Consider the following 15,707-nt stretch of genomic DNA (forward strand, 5'->3'; position numbering starts at 1 on the left):
GCGGACTCATTTGATTGTGACACCGACGAGTCTGATGTGTGACAGGCCAGTACACACGTCCACTGATACATCACCGTAAACATCTCCTATTCAGAAGTTACAAATGTTCTTTTGTTGTCTTCTGGTCTGATTTAGTCACAGTATTTTAGAACGTCAGTGATGATCCCGCCTGTATGAATGTAGGAGCTGCTTTTAACTCCTGAAGGCTTTTGTCGCATCCCACAGCGCAGCATATTGAATGTATATGGAACGTTTGATACAGTGACGTCAAATGAAACAGGTCAATTAGCAAAACTTTAAATCTCATCATTCTCAGAACATTTGGACAAAATGAAAAATGCACACTTTGATTTGATGCAGAAATATTATTTCCTGTAGAAGCATAGTAGGTGCTTCACATTCTTACACTGTTGTATTGTACTGAATTTGAATTGTGCAGCGCCGTCCACCACTGCTTGCTTAGCTAAAAATTGCATACACAATACTGAAATAGCCGTTACTAGGAATTTTAATAATAATAACAATTACATTTTCATTTGTTGACTATAAACATTCTTTTAAGTCAATAGGTCATCGCATAACTGTAAAACTATAGTATAACACACAACAAAGAACACACTTTGTACTTTGAGAATATTATTCATCTGTTTATTGTCTTGAACATAAAAAGTTATCAAAACCAATGACAGAGAATGGAAGAGGGAAATACTCTACAGATAAAATAATAATAATAATAAAAAAAAAAATCACTGACATTGCAGAATCCAGCTACATAAAGACTCTTGTAAAAATGTTCACACAAAGAGAGAAAAAATAAATTATTCTGTATTTTCAGCCTAAAAATGGCAGACAGCTAACTGATTCATATTTAAATCACTGACATCAGTACAACATCAACAGATGACACTGGGTGTAATATACACATATATATTTTGCTATATAAAAACAACCACATTATTGTCCCATTTGATTTGCTGGTGACGCTTCTTTAAATTGACCACAAAAAGGTGAATAGAAAGGGTAAAATGAGCAGAGAATGTTTCAATTGTATGGTAATCACATTGACACTCATAAAAAAAGCTGATTTACTGCTCGTTCAAGCTTGATTTTCTTTTCATCACAACAGTCCAAACAAATCATCAGCAATTCAATTCTTGGGGCTTCCAAACAAAGGGAAAGAGTACAATCGTAGCAAAAGAATCACTCCAATAAACAGCACTATACTGTTCTTAACTAACAGAAGCCTGTAGGCTTTAAAATGTAATACACATATTCTGGTACAGCAGGAAGTGGCAGACTGAATCCACCAATTCTCAGCATCACTGATGATTAGAGATAAACTGTCTCCTTTTGCTTCCTGAATGACCATTTACTATAAATTACAATGCTCTCCAAAGTTCCTTACTGATCAATAAGCCTTCAATTAAGACTTAAGTCTTCTAAATAAAGAGAAAACCAAATCAAAGACTTGCATTCCTTGTATTTTTAAAGGTGGTTAGAAATCACTTGGTTGATTTATGGTAACAGAATTATTATTATTTTTATTTTTTTGGTGTACTATCGCACTTTTGCAGTCATTCTTATTTCCAGCAGACACTTAAAAAGAAACAAAGCCAGCAATGACAACTCTCGTCAGCATTGGGTCAGAGATATAAAAAGTGTAAACTAATTGGACTTTAGTCTAACTAAAAAGGTTCAGCATCAACTAAAAATGCAATATAACAGCTAAATAAAATAGCAAATCAAAATCATTAATTTAGCAGTTCCATCATTCCACAAAACTCATAATCTTGGTAAGGAAGAAAAGTAGAGTATTTATTCCTTTGTGCATTAGTACTTAATGCTAGATGTTGTTCTGCTTTAAATCTCTTACCAATCAGATGAGAAATCTCAGAGCCAGATTTGTACAGCAGATGAGATTTTTTGCAGTTTTCCTGCCTTTTGCCTGTATAAAAGATTCTGTATAAAATCAAAATGGTTAAAGGAGGCTGTGTATGATGGCAGTTACAGCCAAATTGCTTGTTTGAGGTAGAGTCATTGCAGACAAAATCCATGTATACTGCTACATATTATCGAGATGAACAGCGAACACAGGATGTCAAGCAAGGTGAACTGACGAACTGACATGTTTGTGTATTTGTTTATTTTGATTTCTCATTAAAAACACAATGAAGAACAGATTCATTTGAAAGCCAGTAAAGTTACCCTGGTTAAAAAAAGACACCTGTCGTTACCTTCTGAAATGTAGAGGGTGAAACCCTCTTCTGTTAATGCGAGCCAAATGTCTGATATGTAAAACAAGGTGAGTTCTTGACTCATCTATGTAAATGTTTTAAAATCATGTTGAGCCAGAAAATGCAGGGCAGTAAATATATGGAAATATAAATGGAAAAGAAGCAAAGGGAAAAATGTTTTTTTTTTTTTTTTTTTTTTGGGTATAGCAATATAACCTGTATGCTGTTCATTACACTTTTGACTAGTGACTGTAACAAGAGCTCTCATCTATGAGTCTTAATTACATGAGATCAGGCTGTGGCCCTCCTTTGCTGTGCACAATCTTATTTTTGACCAGAATGACAACGAGGCTGTGAGGGATAGACGTACAGTCTCTTCAATGGGCTATACTGCAGTTTAAATAGTTTTTGGATTGTTCCACTGACAAAACATTGAAAATATATACATATATTTCCAAGAACATTCAGTAGACAAAAAAATACCACACAACATGAGTTATGGAAAATCATAAGGGATATAGGAGCTTTAATAAAGCTTTGTTCTGTGCATGCCATTGAAGAGATGGTAAGTCTATCCCTCACAGCCTCATTTTCATTTGCGTCAAAATTCAAACATGGCGCTACTGTGAATAAGGTCTATAGATGACTTAGTTTTTGTATACATTTATGGTCTTGACCAGCACTGATGGTGGAATGTCTGATTTGGTCCTATCATATGTTAATTATCCAAGACACAAACAATACTGACTGTATGAAACAAAAAGCTTCAGGTGTCAAAGATCAATAACATTTTATTTAGTTTGGGATGCATTTAAAAAGTTAGGTGTTTATTTTGCTGGTTTTAAGAAGTTAAAGATATTTCTGATCATTGTAATGTGTCTGTATCTGTTGTCCTATTGCTTAGCCTACAAAATAAATTGGAGTCTTTCACATTCAAGTCTCACTCACACCCATAAATCACACACTAAATGAGAGAGGACACTGAAGATCACCGAGCACAAAAAGAGACTAATGACAAGATTACTTCACAGTGATATCAACTGCAGCCAGTGGAGAAATCCTGGCAAGTGGAACATAAAGCCAAAGATGTGCTTAGTTTTTTCACCTGCCATTACATCTTACACATATCAAATTTTCTAGCCAAGAGGCGAAGCGGCATATGAAAAATCAAAGCATAATTTCGACTTAATGTTACATTAACAGTGCAAAATAAATACAATCATTCACTCTGCCTTACTCGTTCACTCACTCAAGCAAAGGTCAAAACTAGAGCATTTCAGTAGACATTCAATCAAACACTGCAAACTTCTACACAGATCAAGGTGCGAGGGACAAGTAGATATACAGGAAGTAGACAGACAGAGGGAGGATCTGTAAAGTTGGTATGTATTGCACACACACACAAACAAACACAGGGCTCACTGTGGCTTCCCCAGTAAGTTGGACAGGAAATTGGATCCCTGGGACCTGTTCTGGCCAACCTGACTCCCTCCTCTCCCACCCACCCCTCCAAACAGATCCAACTGATTCAGCTCTGACTGATCCAACATCTCAAATTCCTCTCCATCAATGTCCTGGTCTGTGTCCAGCTCCGAGCTTGACTGCTTCCTGTATCCCCTCGGAGCTCCTGCCCGTGGGCCGCTCTCTCTCCGAGGACCCTGGGGTGGGCGAGGCTGCATGGCTCCTGTTATTGCAGCCTGGATCATGTTGCTGGCTATGAGCCCTGCCAGGTTACTAGTGAGGTCAGAGGTAGTATTTAAGGAGCCTAGGGACAGCTCAAGGTCGAGGTCTTCCTGATCGGAGTCCATCTGGGTCTCCAGGTCCAGCAAGGCAGAGGTAGAACCACGAGGGCCAGAAAGGGCGGCTGAGTTCAGAGTGGGAATCCCGATGCTGGCATCATCATCGTCCTCCATCAGGGTGGCATCTGGGTTGATGGAGGGGAAGTCTGGAAGCCCACAGGCAAATGATTCCTCTGGGTCACTATGCCTATCTAGATCTATTAAACAAATTAAAATTCATCAAAATATTACAACATAAAATGATCCATGCAGTGAATGAGAAGTGAGAGAAAGAGTAGAAATTTCAGTATACACTACATGGCTAAAAGTATGTGGACACCCCCTTTTAATTAACGATTTTGGTCTAGGCCACTTTATTTCTAATGAAGACAATTATTAATGCTACAGCATACTAGCTTTAAATATAGAGAATTGTGTGCTTCCAACTTTGTAGCAACAGTTTGGGGAGAACCCTTTTCTGCTTAAACCATGAAAAATACCCAATGCACAAAGCAAGGTCCATAAAGAAATGGTATACTGAGTCTGGTGCGGAAGCCTTTACAAAGTCCACACTTGAACCACAGTGATCACTTGTTTTGGGATGAATTTGTACGTTGACTGCGAGCCAAAACCAATCCTTCTCAGTAGAGTGGAAGCTGTTAGGAAGGACCATTTCTCTATTAATTCCTGTGGTTTTGAAATTAAATGCTCAACAAGCACATATGAGTGTTCACATACTTTTGACCACATAGTGTAGTTTATTTCCAAATATGCCTGGGGTGTCTTACCTTCTGAGCCCTCTGTGAGGGGGGTTTGACCCCTGGAGAGGTTAAAGGTACCATTATCCATGTATGATACCTCTGCATCTGAATGTTCAGAGTCAGTAAGTGCCAGTTCCTTAGCAACCACTGCTTCATCAAACTAGAGGTGCAGAATATTTAGAGCAGTGTGAGCATCCTGCATGACGCACTGGATTGAAAAAAAATTAAACCTACATATCCCTTACAACCCCAGCAGCTGACATCTGAATGTTCAGAGTCAGTAAGTGCCAGTTCCTTAGCAACCGCTGCTTCATTAAACTGGAGGTGCAGAATATTTAGAGCAGTGTGAGCATCCTGCATGACGCACTGGATTGAAAAAAAATTAGACTTACATATCCCTTACAACCCCAGCAGCTGTTCTATACCCCCAAGTTATATATAACCCTGACCCTAACATTGGGCTCACCGTTGGGCAGAAAGCAGCCAGCTCTTCCTCACTGTCACTGGCTTCATCCAAGGTCACATTTCTGATGGGTTTACGGAGAACTACACACACACACACACACACACACACACACACACACACACACACACACACAGAATCAAAGGTCAATAACAAACTGCTGAATATATATATATATATATATATATATATATATATATATATATATATATATATATATATATATTCATAATGGGTATGTAAACTTGGGGGTAAAAAAGTGATATATATATATATATTCATTTGTTTGTTTTTTCCAAGTTTTAATAAATAAAAAAAAAAACAGATTTTCAAATGTAGCCTCAGACTTTTGGTCCCAACCAATACATGTAATGTAAAACATGTAATGTAATGACAGTAATCAAGCCATGAGAATTATTATAGTTAAGATACACTGCTGTGCATTTTTCTTTTCACATGTCTGAGCCTGAGCAGTTTGCTTTTAAAGACAATAAACAATCTGGTCCTGGACAAAGTACAGAAACCTGACGATCTTAAATCTTAAAACACACAGCTAAAAACAGAAGTGATGTTAACATACCCATTGTTCTATAGACAGTTAACTGGACTCAAACTGTACTTACACTGGTTATCTATAGGCTTTGACATCATGTATCCTTTGACGCTGAAGTCCAGCCACTGCAGGGCCGGCTCCAGCTTCAAACATGCACGCTGCCACAGCCGATAATACAATGCCAATGGGAACAGCAACACACCCAACACTGAGAGAGAGCGAGAGATAGGGAGGGTAAATATTCTGCAGTTTTTTTTTTTAGGCACTGGAAAGGATGAGTATGCTTTGAAGGATTTCTGCTACTCACAAGCCACGTATGAGAGTACCAATCCAGGTATGTAGCACCCCACCATGGCCAGTAAGGTAAACAGGCCACAAACCAGCATACAAAACTGCAAAACATTAATGGTGTTTTAGGATTTGATAAACTTTCAGGTGTCAAACAAAGGCCTTAATATCATATATTATATCAATAATATATAAGGCAAACATAACTGCCATAATTAAAACAGGTCTGATGTAGAATGACAATATTATCACTCTAACAAATTGCAAAAGTGACCTTGATAGTGCTTTTGGTTTGAATGGTTCTCAGAGGCATCTCACCTTCCCTGGATTTTGCCGTTTAAATTGCACAATGTCTGCAGCACAGGAAGATCCAGTGATCCACACTTCAGCCATGTGGTGGCATAATTCAGGAATGCTCAAAGTCCCAGGCTGCACCAGACCCCAGCTGCCAGCCAATCAGAGAAGAGAAGAATGAATTAACTTAAGAAAGCCAAAACATCTCAGAGCACATATGAAAAGCTAACAATACACATATTATTTACCTGTCATTCTCACTTTCATCTTGTCTTTTAACTGTAAGAGGTCAAAAACAAGACAATGTCAGTCATTTTTGTAAATTCAGGTTATTAATTTTAGTAATATTAAAAGTGCTGTACGTGATTTTTTTTTAATGAAATGACATGCAGAAAACGCCTCTATTACCTGTTAGATATCACTGAAATAGAGCTGTTCAGCTGTGACACCAGTTTGTAGGTGAACCCGGAAGGCTAATTCACATGGATTCCATCGGGAATTTCCTTTGGGTTTTTATAATGGCAGATTTGGATTTATGGATAAAATAAGGCCTGTGGTAATATTACTTTAAAATACTTGGACATTTTGTTTTGCAAAATAAATTACACACAGTCATTCCTCAAATGTGAATTTTGAAGCTGCTGTTTTTTTTTCCGGGGTTTTTTTTATCCATGTTGCTTCAATACGCCTTTAAAATTCATGTTTGAGATATGAAAGTGTGTAACTTATGTTGCAGAACAAAACATCCACGTATCTTCAAGTAATGCCTAAACTAATCACATACCTTATTTTACTCATAAATCCAAAACTGCCATTATAAAAACCCATAGGAAAATCCTAAGGGAACCCAAGGTGAAAATCTTCCATGTTTTGGGACTACAACCTGAACAGCTCTATTAGTGCCATGAAATTTCACACCTGTCTCTGTAACAGCTCTAGGTTTTGTAAACAGCTGGGGAAAAGATTTCCACGAGCCACGGTCAGATCCTTTTTTTAGCCAATCAAAAGACTTTCTGCCTGTTGATCACTGTGCGCGTTCACAGGGAAGCACATATATGCTCGTATAAACGCCAGTACGGTGTCTTGCTCCCGCCAAACACTCAGGGTCAGACGACAAAATGCTCAGGGGGACCCATCACCCTCCATCTGTTACAACACAACGGTCTCTAGTGTGTTCGTGTGTGCGCACATTTCGTTGGAGTGCTGGGCTTTGGAAAGAGGGGGCGTGGCTAATTCTACAGCTAGTCTGGTGGAAGTTCCAGAACAGCTAAAATAGCTTAAAGCGCCATTAATAGAAAGTAAACTTACAAACAACTACAAAGACAGCTGAGAAGTCAGGGTTAATAAATCAGAGGAAATAGAGTTAAGTTGCAGAGACATTTACTCAACAAACCTTGCATTTGTAAGTGTAAATTTAGACTCATTTGTCTGAGGTTTTTGACCATTTGCCTAATTAGCTTTTCACTCCATTCAAAAAGAGTTGTGTAATGAGACATTTTCAACAAGCAGCACTGTCTTTTGATTTAATATTCACTTCTAGTTCTAACAGAGACATCTCAGAAACAAAGTAGATCAATTGCTATTAAAAATGTAGCCACTTTTACACTGTATATTGGTATAATTTAAATTAGTGTATGATCAGGTTAATATTGCCTTCTTTCTGGAAATGTAGGAATTATCAATTTACAGCCAGTATAATTAATATTTCAAAGAGAATGGACAGAAAATCACAAATGAATAATTGCATTCACTAAATCGGAGTGCTATTATAATTGAATTCTGTAGTTGGCGTTTAGCATGTAAAAGAGGCCTACTATTATTTTGTCAGGTATTTTTCATTTTTTTAGTTTTAAAATACTGTGATACCATGTTATGTTGATTTGGGCTAAAATGAAAGTGCAATAAATCTGTTAGGTGCACTCATGCTTCTCATTTCTGAAATTGTGCATCCTCATTTCCTCCCTCTTAGGAAACAAGGATGCAAGGAAAGGAAACTAGGAGGAATAAAAGCAATACAAATATGTAAAATGTAGTGCTGCTCACTAACACGTCACTTCAAAGTGCCATCTCAGTGCAGATGCAGTACCTCTGAACGCTTTCAGTTATGTTGTTGAAACTTAATGAAGTGATATTTTCATAACAAAACCTAATAATTCAAGATGTACACTGTCAGAAAAAAAAGTGCACAATCTTTACCTTTAGGGGTACAATGGCTTGTCACTGTGGCAGTACCCTCAAAGGTACATTCATGTACCCTTAAACATTGGGTACATTTTCGTCTCCTTACAGCCTGTACCTTTTAAGAGGCAAATATGTACCCTTGGTGACTAACTTGGACCTCAGTGATATGATATTATAATGTACCCTTGGAAAAGGTGCAAATTTGGCCTTTTAAGGGTACTGCCCCAGTGACAAGCACTTTGTACCTTATGAATGGCAAATTTGTACTCAAAGCATAAAAAACTGCCAACTTGATGTTTAAATCACATTTATTTAATAACATGAAACATTCAATTATTTCACATTTTTGTTCACAATGTCACAGAACTAACACTTTAAACATCTCAGAATCACAATTTGCCATCAAATACAGTAGGATACATATTTTGTTAGCCATTTCGCTTTAAAAATGTTACTACACATTTAGTTTTAACTTAAATACCCTTTAATACTCACCCAAAAATACATTTTAGGAGCACATAAAAGGAGAGGTTTTAATGAACATCACAGGGTATCTTTTCAACACAATGGCAGTTGACAGTACCTCACTTTAAAGCTCTAAAAATAAAATACAAACCACTTCGAATGAGCTTCTCATATTTCAGGTTGTTTCTCACAAAAAAATTAATTATCGTATGCCTTCAGACTAGTGCCCGACTGATATATCGGCCGGCCGATATTAGCCTTTCACCGATGTATCGGTATCAGCATATATTTTACCGATATGAACACTTTTCTTCAGAACATATAATGCAGAAAACAATGCTTTATAATTGGTGTCATAGCATAGTTTGTCCAGCAGAGCGTGCTCCGACTCCATTGTTTACAGAGCTGAACTGACAGTGGCTTTGCAGGCAGGACGGAGTTGAGCGGTGTCTCGGTAACTTAACTAGTTTGTGAAATACATACTGGAAACTTAATAAACAATGACCCCATCGTTTTCCCTTTTCAATATAACTAATATAACATTAACCTTGTCCCTGACAACCATATCACTCATGTCTGTTTGCTGTTAGCCTGCTATAGTTTGTCAGTGCAGTCAGTAAAGTAGCAGACTGAAAGGTAAACATCAGAGCATCTTTTTGCAGCTCAGCAGACAACGGTGCGGTGGTGGATTGTGTCTGATGAGTGTTGATTTCATGCTATGTTGTTACGTAGTTGGTGAGACACAATGCTGGAAAGTAAAATAAACAACGTCCATCTTTTACTCTCTGTGACAACGAGCTTATAGCTAACTAGCTAATCACATAGCTACTTTCAGTAACTACATTTCCACCCAAGGATTTTTTGCAGAAAAAGTTTTAGCGCATCAAAATAAAGCTAATGGAAACGCAAATTATCGCTAACATTTCACAAGTGTCGACATAATATTTTTCCGTTTAACTCTAGCGCATAAACTCTATGTCGATACTTCAAATGTCACGAAAAACTGGTTTGAAAACACTTTTTGTCGAGAAAACTGGCATTAACGCAAAAATGTAGTGTCACATGACAGAATTTGCCCCAGTCGTTAGCCTGTGTTAATCATGTATATATCCTTGAAAGCCAATTACGTATGGACTGATCTGAACTGCATACAGATCCGATCACTGCAACATGACACTTCAGGAGTGCCAACACAAATATCTCGTATCAAGACATGCACATGGACAAGTGCACAGAGAACAAATGAATGGCCACTGTTTGCGATTAATTTAATCGCGGTAGACATCCGTTTATTTATTAAAGTTGCTTTTTCACACCATTCAAAATAATAGACGGCAGTCACGGAATTAGCCCACAATATAAAAAAACATATCATTTCTGTGCACAAAGATGTTTTAAATTAAAAATATATGCACAATACTAGAAGAAAAGCTTCAGTGTGCTTTTTTTTTTAACACTAACATATAGCCCAATTATATTAAATTATTGTTTAGCTTTTGAAAGAAATGCTGGCAAAATTCCCTGTATTAAATTAAATAAATTACCAAACGAAAAACACATTAAATTAAAAAAATAAATTACCAAATGAAAAAAAAAATTTTTTTTTTTTTAGATAAACCTTTTCTTTACACAAACTTAAATTAGCCGTACCCTAATAAAGACTAATAAAGTCGACTGAATGACATTTTCTACACTTCAAGACTATAAACTATCAGAACTATTTGTCCAATGAGTTCACGTTCAGAAAACAAGCTTTTGAACCTTTTAAAACTTTTAAATATTTTAAATCTAACCCTCTTTACCTCGGATCGCATTTGCTGATCTTCTTCAGAAAATGTAAACTGTATTATGATGCTAAAATTAATTTTAGATGATAATCAAGTTCAGTTGGTCGTTAAAAGTTGTGGGACAAATATACGGGACATAATGCAGTTGAGATGGCGATGCTTTAGATTAGATGATTGTTCAAAACAGTCTATTGAATATGAGGAATGTATCATATGTACAGTGCATCCAGAAAGTATTCACAGCGCTTCACTTTTTCCACATTTAGTTATGTTACAGCCTTATTCCAAAATGGATTAAATTCATTATTTTCCTCAAAATTCTACAAATAATACCCCATAATGACAACGTGAAAGAAGTTTGTTTGAAATCTTTGCAAATTTATTAAAAAAATAAATAAATAATAATAAAAAAAAAAAAAAAAAAAAAAAATCACATGTACATAAGTATTCACAGCCTTTGCTCAATACTTTGTTGAAGCACCTTTGGCACAAATTACAGCCTCAAGTCTTTTTGAGTATGATGCTACAAGCTTGGCACACCTATTTTGGGCAGTTTCTCCCATTCTTCTTTGCAGGACCTCTCAAGCTCCATCAGGTTGGATGGGGAGTGTCGGTGCACAGCCATTTTCAGATCCCTCCAGAGATGTTCAATCGGGTTCAAGTCTGGGCTCTGGCTGGGCCACTCAAGGACATTCACAGAGTTGTCCCGTAGCCACTCCTTTGTTATCTTGGCTGTTAGGGTTGTTGTCCTGTTGGAAGATGAACCTTCGCCACAGTCTGAGGTGCAGAGCGTTCTGGAGCAGGTTTTCATCAAGGATGTCTCTGTACATTGCTGCATTCATCTTTCCCTCGATCCTGACTAGTCTCCCAGTTCCTGCCACTGAAAAACATCCCCACAGCATGATGCTGCCACCACCATGCTTCACTGTAGGGATGGTATTGGCCAGGTGATGAGCGGTGCCTGGTTTCCTCCAGGCATGACGCTTGTCATTCAGGCCAAAGAGTTCAATCTTTGTTTCGTCAGACCAGAGAATTTTGTTTCTCATGGTCTGAGAGTCCTCCAGGCGGGCTGTCATGTGCCTTTTACTGAGGAGTGGCTTCCGTCTGGCCACTCTACCATACATGCCTGATTGGTGGAGTGCTGCAGAGAAGGTTGTTCTTCTGGAAGGTTCTCCTCTCTCCAGAGAGAAACACTGGAGGTCTGTCAGAGTGACCATCGGGTTCTTGGTCACCTCCCTGACTAAGGCCCTTCTTCCCCGATCGCTCAGTTGGCCAGGCGGCCAGCTCTAGGAAGAGTCCTGGTGGTTCCAAACTTCTTCCATTTACAGATGATGGAGGCCACTGTGCTCATTGGGACCTTCAATGCTGCAGAAATTTTTCTGTACCCTTCCCCAGATCTGTGCCTCGATACAATCCTGTCTCGGAGGTCTACAGACAATTCCTTGGACTTCATGGCTTGGTTTGTGCTCTGACATGCACTGTTAACTGTGGGACCTTATATAGACAGGTGTGTGCCTTTCCAAATCATGTCCAGTCAACTGAATTTATCACAGGTGGACTCCAATCAAGTTGTAGAAAGTGGAAACAGGATGCACCTGAGCTCAATTTTGAGTGTCATGGCAAAGGCTGTGAATACTTATGTACATGTGATTTGTTCGTTATTTATTTTTAATAAATTTGCTAAGATTTCAAACAAACTTCTTTCACGTTGTCATTATGGGGTATTGTTTGTAGAATTATGAGGAAAATAATGAATTTAATCCATTTTGGAATAAGGCTGTAACATAACAAAATGTGGAAAAAGTGAAGCGCTGTGAATACTTTAATAGCTGTGCACACAGCATATACACCGATGTATGGTCCTTATACTAAGGCCTAAAGTTTCCCAAACTGGTGCAGGTTGCCAGCTTGGACAGGGCCATGGCGATTCGCTTTCGTGTCAGAACCGGTGGCAACCTGCGATAGGCGCAACATCAGGACCAATATTACAGTCCTATCAGAAGGACAACTGCTCCCTTTTGATTGCAATTCCTCATCTTCTGATTGCGTTTATTTGTGAAATTAAAATGATAGTAAGCTGGCTAATTTCAATGAATTGTCTCAATACTCTTCCCATTTTACCAAAACTTCAGAGGAAAAAAATTAGGGACATCTGGGAGGCGAATTACTGATAAACACATTTCTGAATGGAAACGGCTTCAGGGCAGATTTCTTTTGTGCTAAACCAAAACTTATGCGAAAAAGTGTTTTTTTAGGCATGACGTCATCACGCACACCATTTGTATCGATAAAAGGCCATTTGAATGGAAACAGGCAGAAGACGGCAACATTTTTTTATTTATTTTTTTACGCATTTTCACTTTGTCGATAACAAAATAGCGTGAAAAGAGGATGGAAACTAGGTTATTGTTGTCAGCTGAGTGGAAGCTAATGAGTAAACATGTATTCACCAAACTGTTTTGTTCAGGGTTCACAGTTTGGTACCCCCTTCAACCGAACAATACCAGTAATTGCATTTATAAAATTTAATATTTAGAAGTCTGGTTTCCACCATTGAAAGTTTCCCCTGAACTTGTATAGCAGAATACAGTGTAACACCGCTGCTTATCTGTTTACCTTGACTCGGCAGTATTAATATAGTCAGCATTTGACTGATACTAAACAGTATTGATTTTTATTTAGCTATTTATTGTATTTTTTTTTATTATTTATTTTCTCAGTGTTCATTTCTAGAATTCGTTGACAATGTATAATGTCAAATATTCTTTGATAAAAAATATTTAAGAAATCAGCCTTCTGAGTACCTTTGCATAGTCATATCGGTGCAAAATCTGTGAAAAATCCACATAGAAAAGGTCTGTTTTCATTCCAGCTCAAAAATTAAATATATCAGCCACCATATTGGTAATCTGTGAATTTTCCCTCTCTAAAATCGGTATCGGTCTCAAAAATCCCATATCGGTCGGGCTCTACTTCAGACGACTTGAAATTAGACGCACAAGTCACATGGACTACTTTTATGACAACTTTTGGGTCCTCTAAGCTTTAAATTGAGCCTCTATCCATTGCCATTGCATTGAAAGTGTGGGCTGTGATATTCATTAAAATTATCTCCTTTTCTGTCCCCACTTAAGAAAAGAAAGTCATACAGGTTTGAAACATGAGGGTGAGTAAAATAATTAATAGTCTCTTCTGGAACACAGGATGTCTTTGAATGATTCTTGACTCGTATCTTTGCAATAGCACATTGCAGGAAGTGAGCATATTTTTCATATCGGGTGAAAAAAAAGTCATGTTAAAAAAAGAAAGTATGCATTGAAGGCTGCAATTACCACCTCTTTGATTCTTATTCCCCTGCACACCATCCATCTGATCAGGACTTGAACCATCCTGGTGAAAGCCATTTTCATATGGTGTATCAGCAATACACTGTAAGAGGAAAACATAATGTTAGAACAGTATTAAAATCATGCAATATCTGCAAAAACAACATTCCAAGCTTTATTTAATTTGCTATGACAAAACTTACAGTATTACATCATTCTGACAAAACAAAAACATTTGTTTGACAATATTTACTGCTCATATAATCTGCAGTAACGCCACATTAAATCCCTGGAAGACCTTCTGCAAGCATCTCCTAAATTGCTTCAATGTATATTTTGGCCAAAAGGCTTTTTCTTGGTACAAGCTCAAGTACAATACTAGTTAAGCCCTCCTTGAAGCACTAGACAGTTGATGAATGGATTTGTTCAATTTCATCACATAACTAAAAAAATAAATAAAATTAAATTAAAAAATATTTGATATTAATGGAAAGTTAATCATTCACATTAACTTGATATTAGTGGTCACACCAGTCTTATAGAAATAGTTCACCCAAAAATGAAAATTATGTCCTAACTGACCCTTATGTTGCTCCAAACCTGTACAGATTTTCTTCTGTGGAACACAAAAGGTAAATGTTTGAAATCTTCATAGTGTTTATTGGCCATAATGTAAATGGATGGTGACTTAAAAAAAAAAAAGCTCAAAAAGAGGGGAAAATACCATAAAACCAGAGTAAAGGTAATCAATGCTATATTCCAAGTTTGTTCACAGGATGCAATGAGAGTTTTCAGTGCTTTATTGCTTTAATTTGATGGTAAATAGCTTAAATTATGTTCTGTTCATCAAAGTGATCATATCACTACAGAAAACTTGGAATACATCGCACCTTTTATTTCAAATACTTTTACTGTGGTTTATGTCCTGCCACCAGAAATTCACTTTTTGTGTTACAAAGAAGAAAAGAGTCATGTTGGTTTGAAATTACATTAGGGTGAGTTAAAGACAGAATGTTCCTTTTTGGGTAAATAAAAATATTAAAATGCCCAAGTGACAGAAAAATTCTGTGCTCCTCTCATTTTCATGTCCCCCTGAAGTAGTTCTAACCTAGTGTTCCACGTGCAACACTGAAATCAAACAAGTATTTTAAGCTGATAATTGACATAAAATGATCTGTGATATTACTTACACTTCTCCGCCATGAAAAAGTTTGCTGCATCCAGTCTTTAACAATCAAGGTATCTGGTAGCATCTTGCCATACAGTACATGCAAAGGAGCATCCTCATCAATGACAGCATACTCCTGTTGGAGCAAAATAAAAAGTGCAGAGGAAAATATTTGTTCAATGTTGTTCAAAAAAAAAAAAAATGTCCCATCTAAACTTACATTTTGCAACCACAAAAGATACTCTGTTACTCTTCAGTTATAAAGAGTATTAATGCTATCGATGATTAGAAGTTATATGTATTGTGAAAAGCACTAAACAAATAAAAAATGAAGACTTAAAATATAGATCCTGTAAAACATTATTGTGCACTTGACTAGCTAATGTGTTATACTACAGCAATCCACTCA

General features: G+C 37.2%; 1 protein-coding gene across 2 annotated transcripts in view; it reads right to left on the bottom strand.

Moving 5' to 3' along the window:
• Window positions 1-125: 125 nt before the first annotated feature.
• The window catches only part of LOC127449772 (reticulophagy regulator 3-like), a 28,343-nt gene continuing 12,761 nt past the window's right edge, over window positions 126-15,707 (bottom strand). Inside the window, exons 3-11 of one of the 2 annotated variants that reach the window (XM_051713313.1) lie at window positions 15,321-15,434; window positions 14,140-14,233; window positions 6,620-6,650; window positions 6,396-6,522; window positions 6,097-6,181; window positions 5,860-5,997; window positions 5,240-5,319; window positions 4,801-4,933; window positions 127-4,230 (exon numbers count right to left, since the gene is read on the bottom strand). In XM_051713313.1, coding sequence (XP_051569273.1) covers window positions 3,653-4,230; window positions 4,801-4,933; window positions 5,240-5,319; window positions 5,860-5,997; window positions 6,097-6,181; window positions 6,396-6,522; window positions 6,620-6,650; window positions 14,140-14,233; window positions 15,321-15,383 — 1,329 coding nt within the window. In that variant the 5' untranslated portion in view covers window positions 15,384-15,434 and the 3' untranslated portion in view covers window positions 127-3,652. Of the gene's footprint in view, window positions 4,231-4,800; window positions 4,934-5,239; window positions 5,320-5,859; window positions 5,998-6,096; window positions 6,182-6,395; window positions 6,523-6,619; window positions 6,651-14,139; window positions 14,234-15,320; window positions 15,435-15,707 lie in introns of both variants that reach the window. The other variant, XM_051713312.1, reaches the window with a different exon arrangement.

Source organism: Myxocyprinus asiaticus, chromosome 13 (genome assembly GCF_019703515.2).
Source record: "Myxocyprinus asiaticus isolate MX2 ecotype Aquarium Trade chromosome 13, UBuf_Myxa_2, whole genome shotgun sequence".
In the NCBI taxonomy this organism is placed as follows: domain Eukaryota; kingdom Metazoa; phylum Chordata; class Actinopteri; order Cypriniformes; family Catostomidae; genus Myxocyprinus; species Myxocyprinus asiaticus.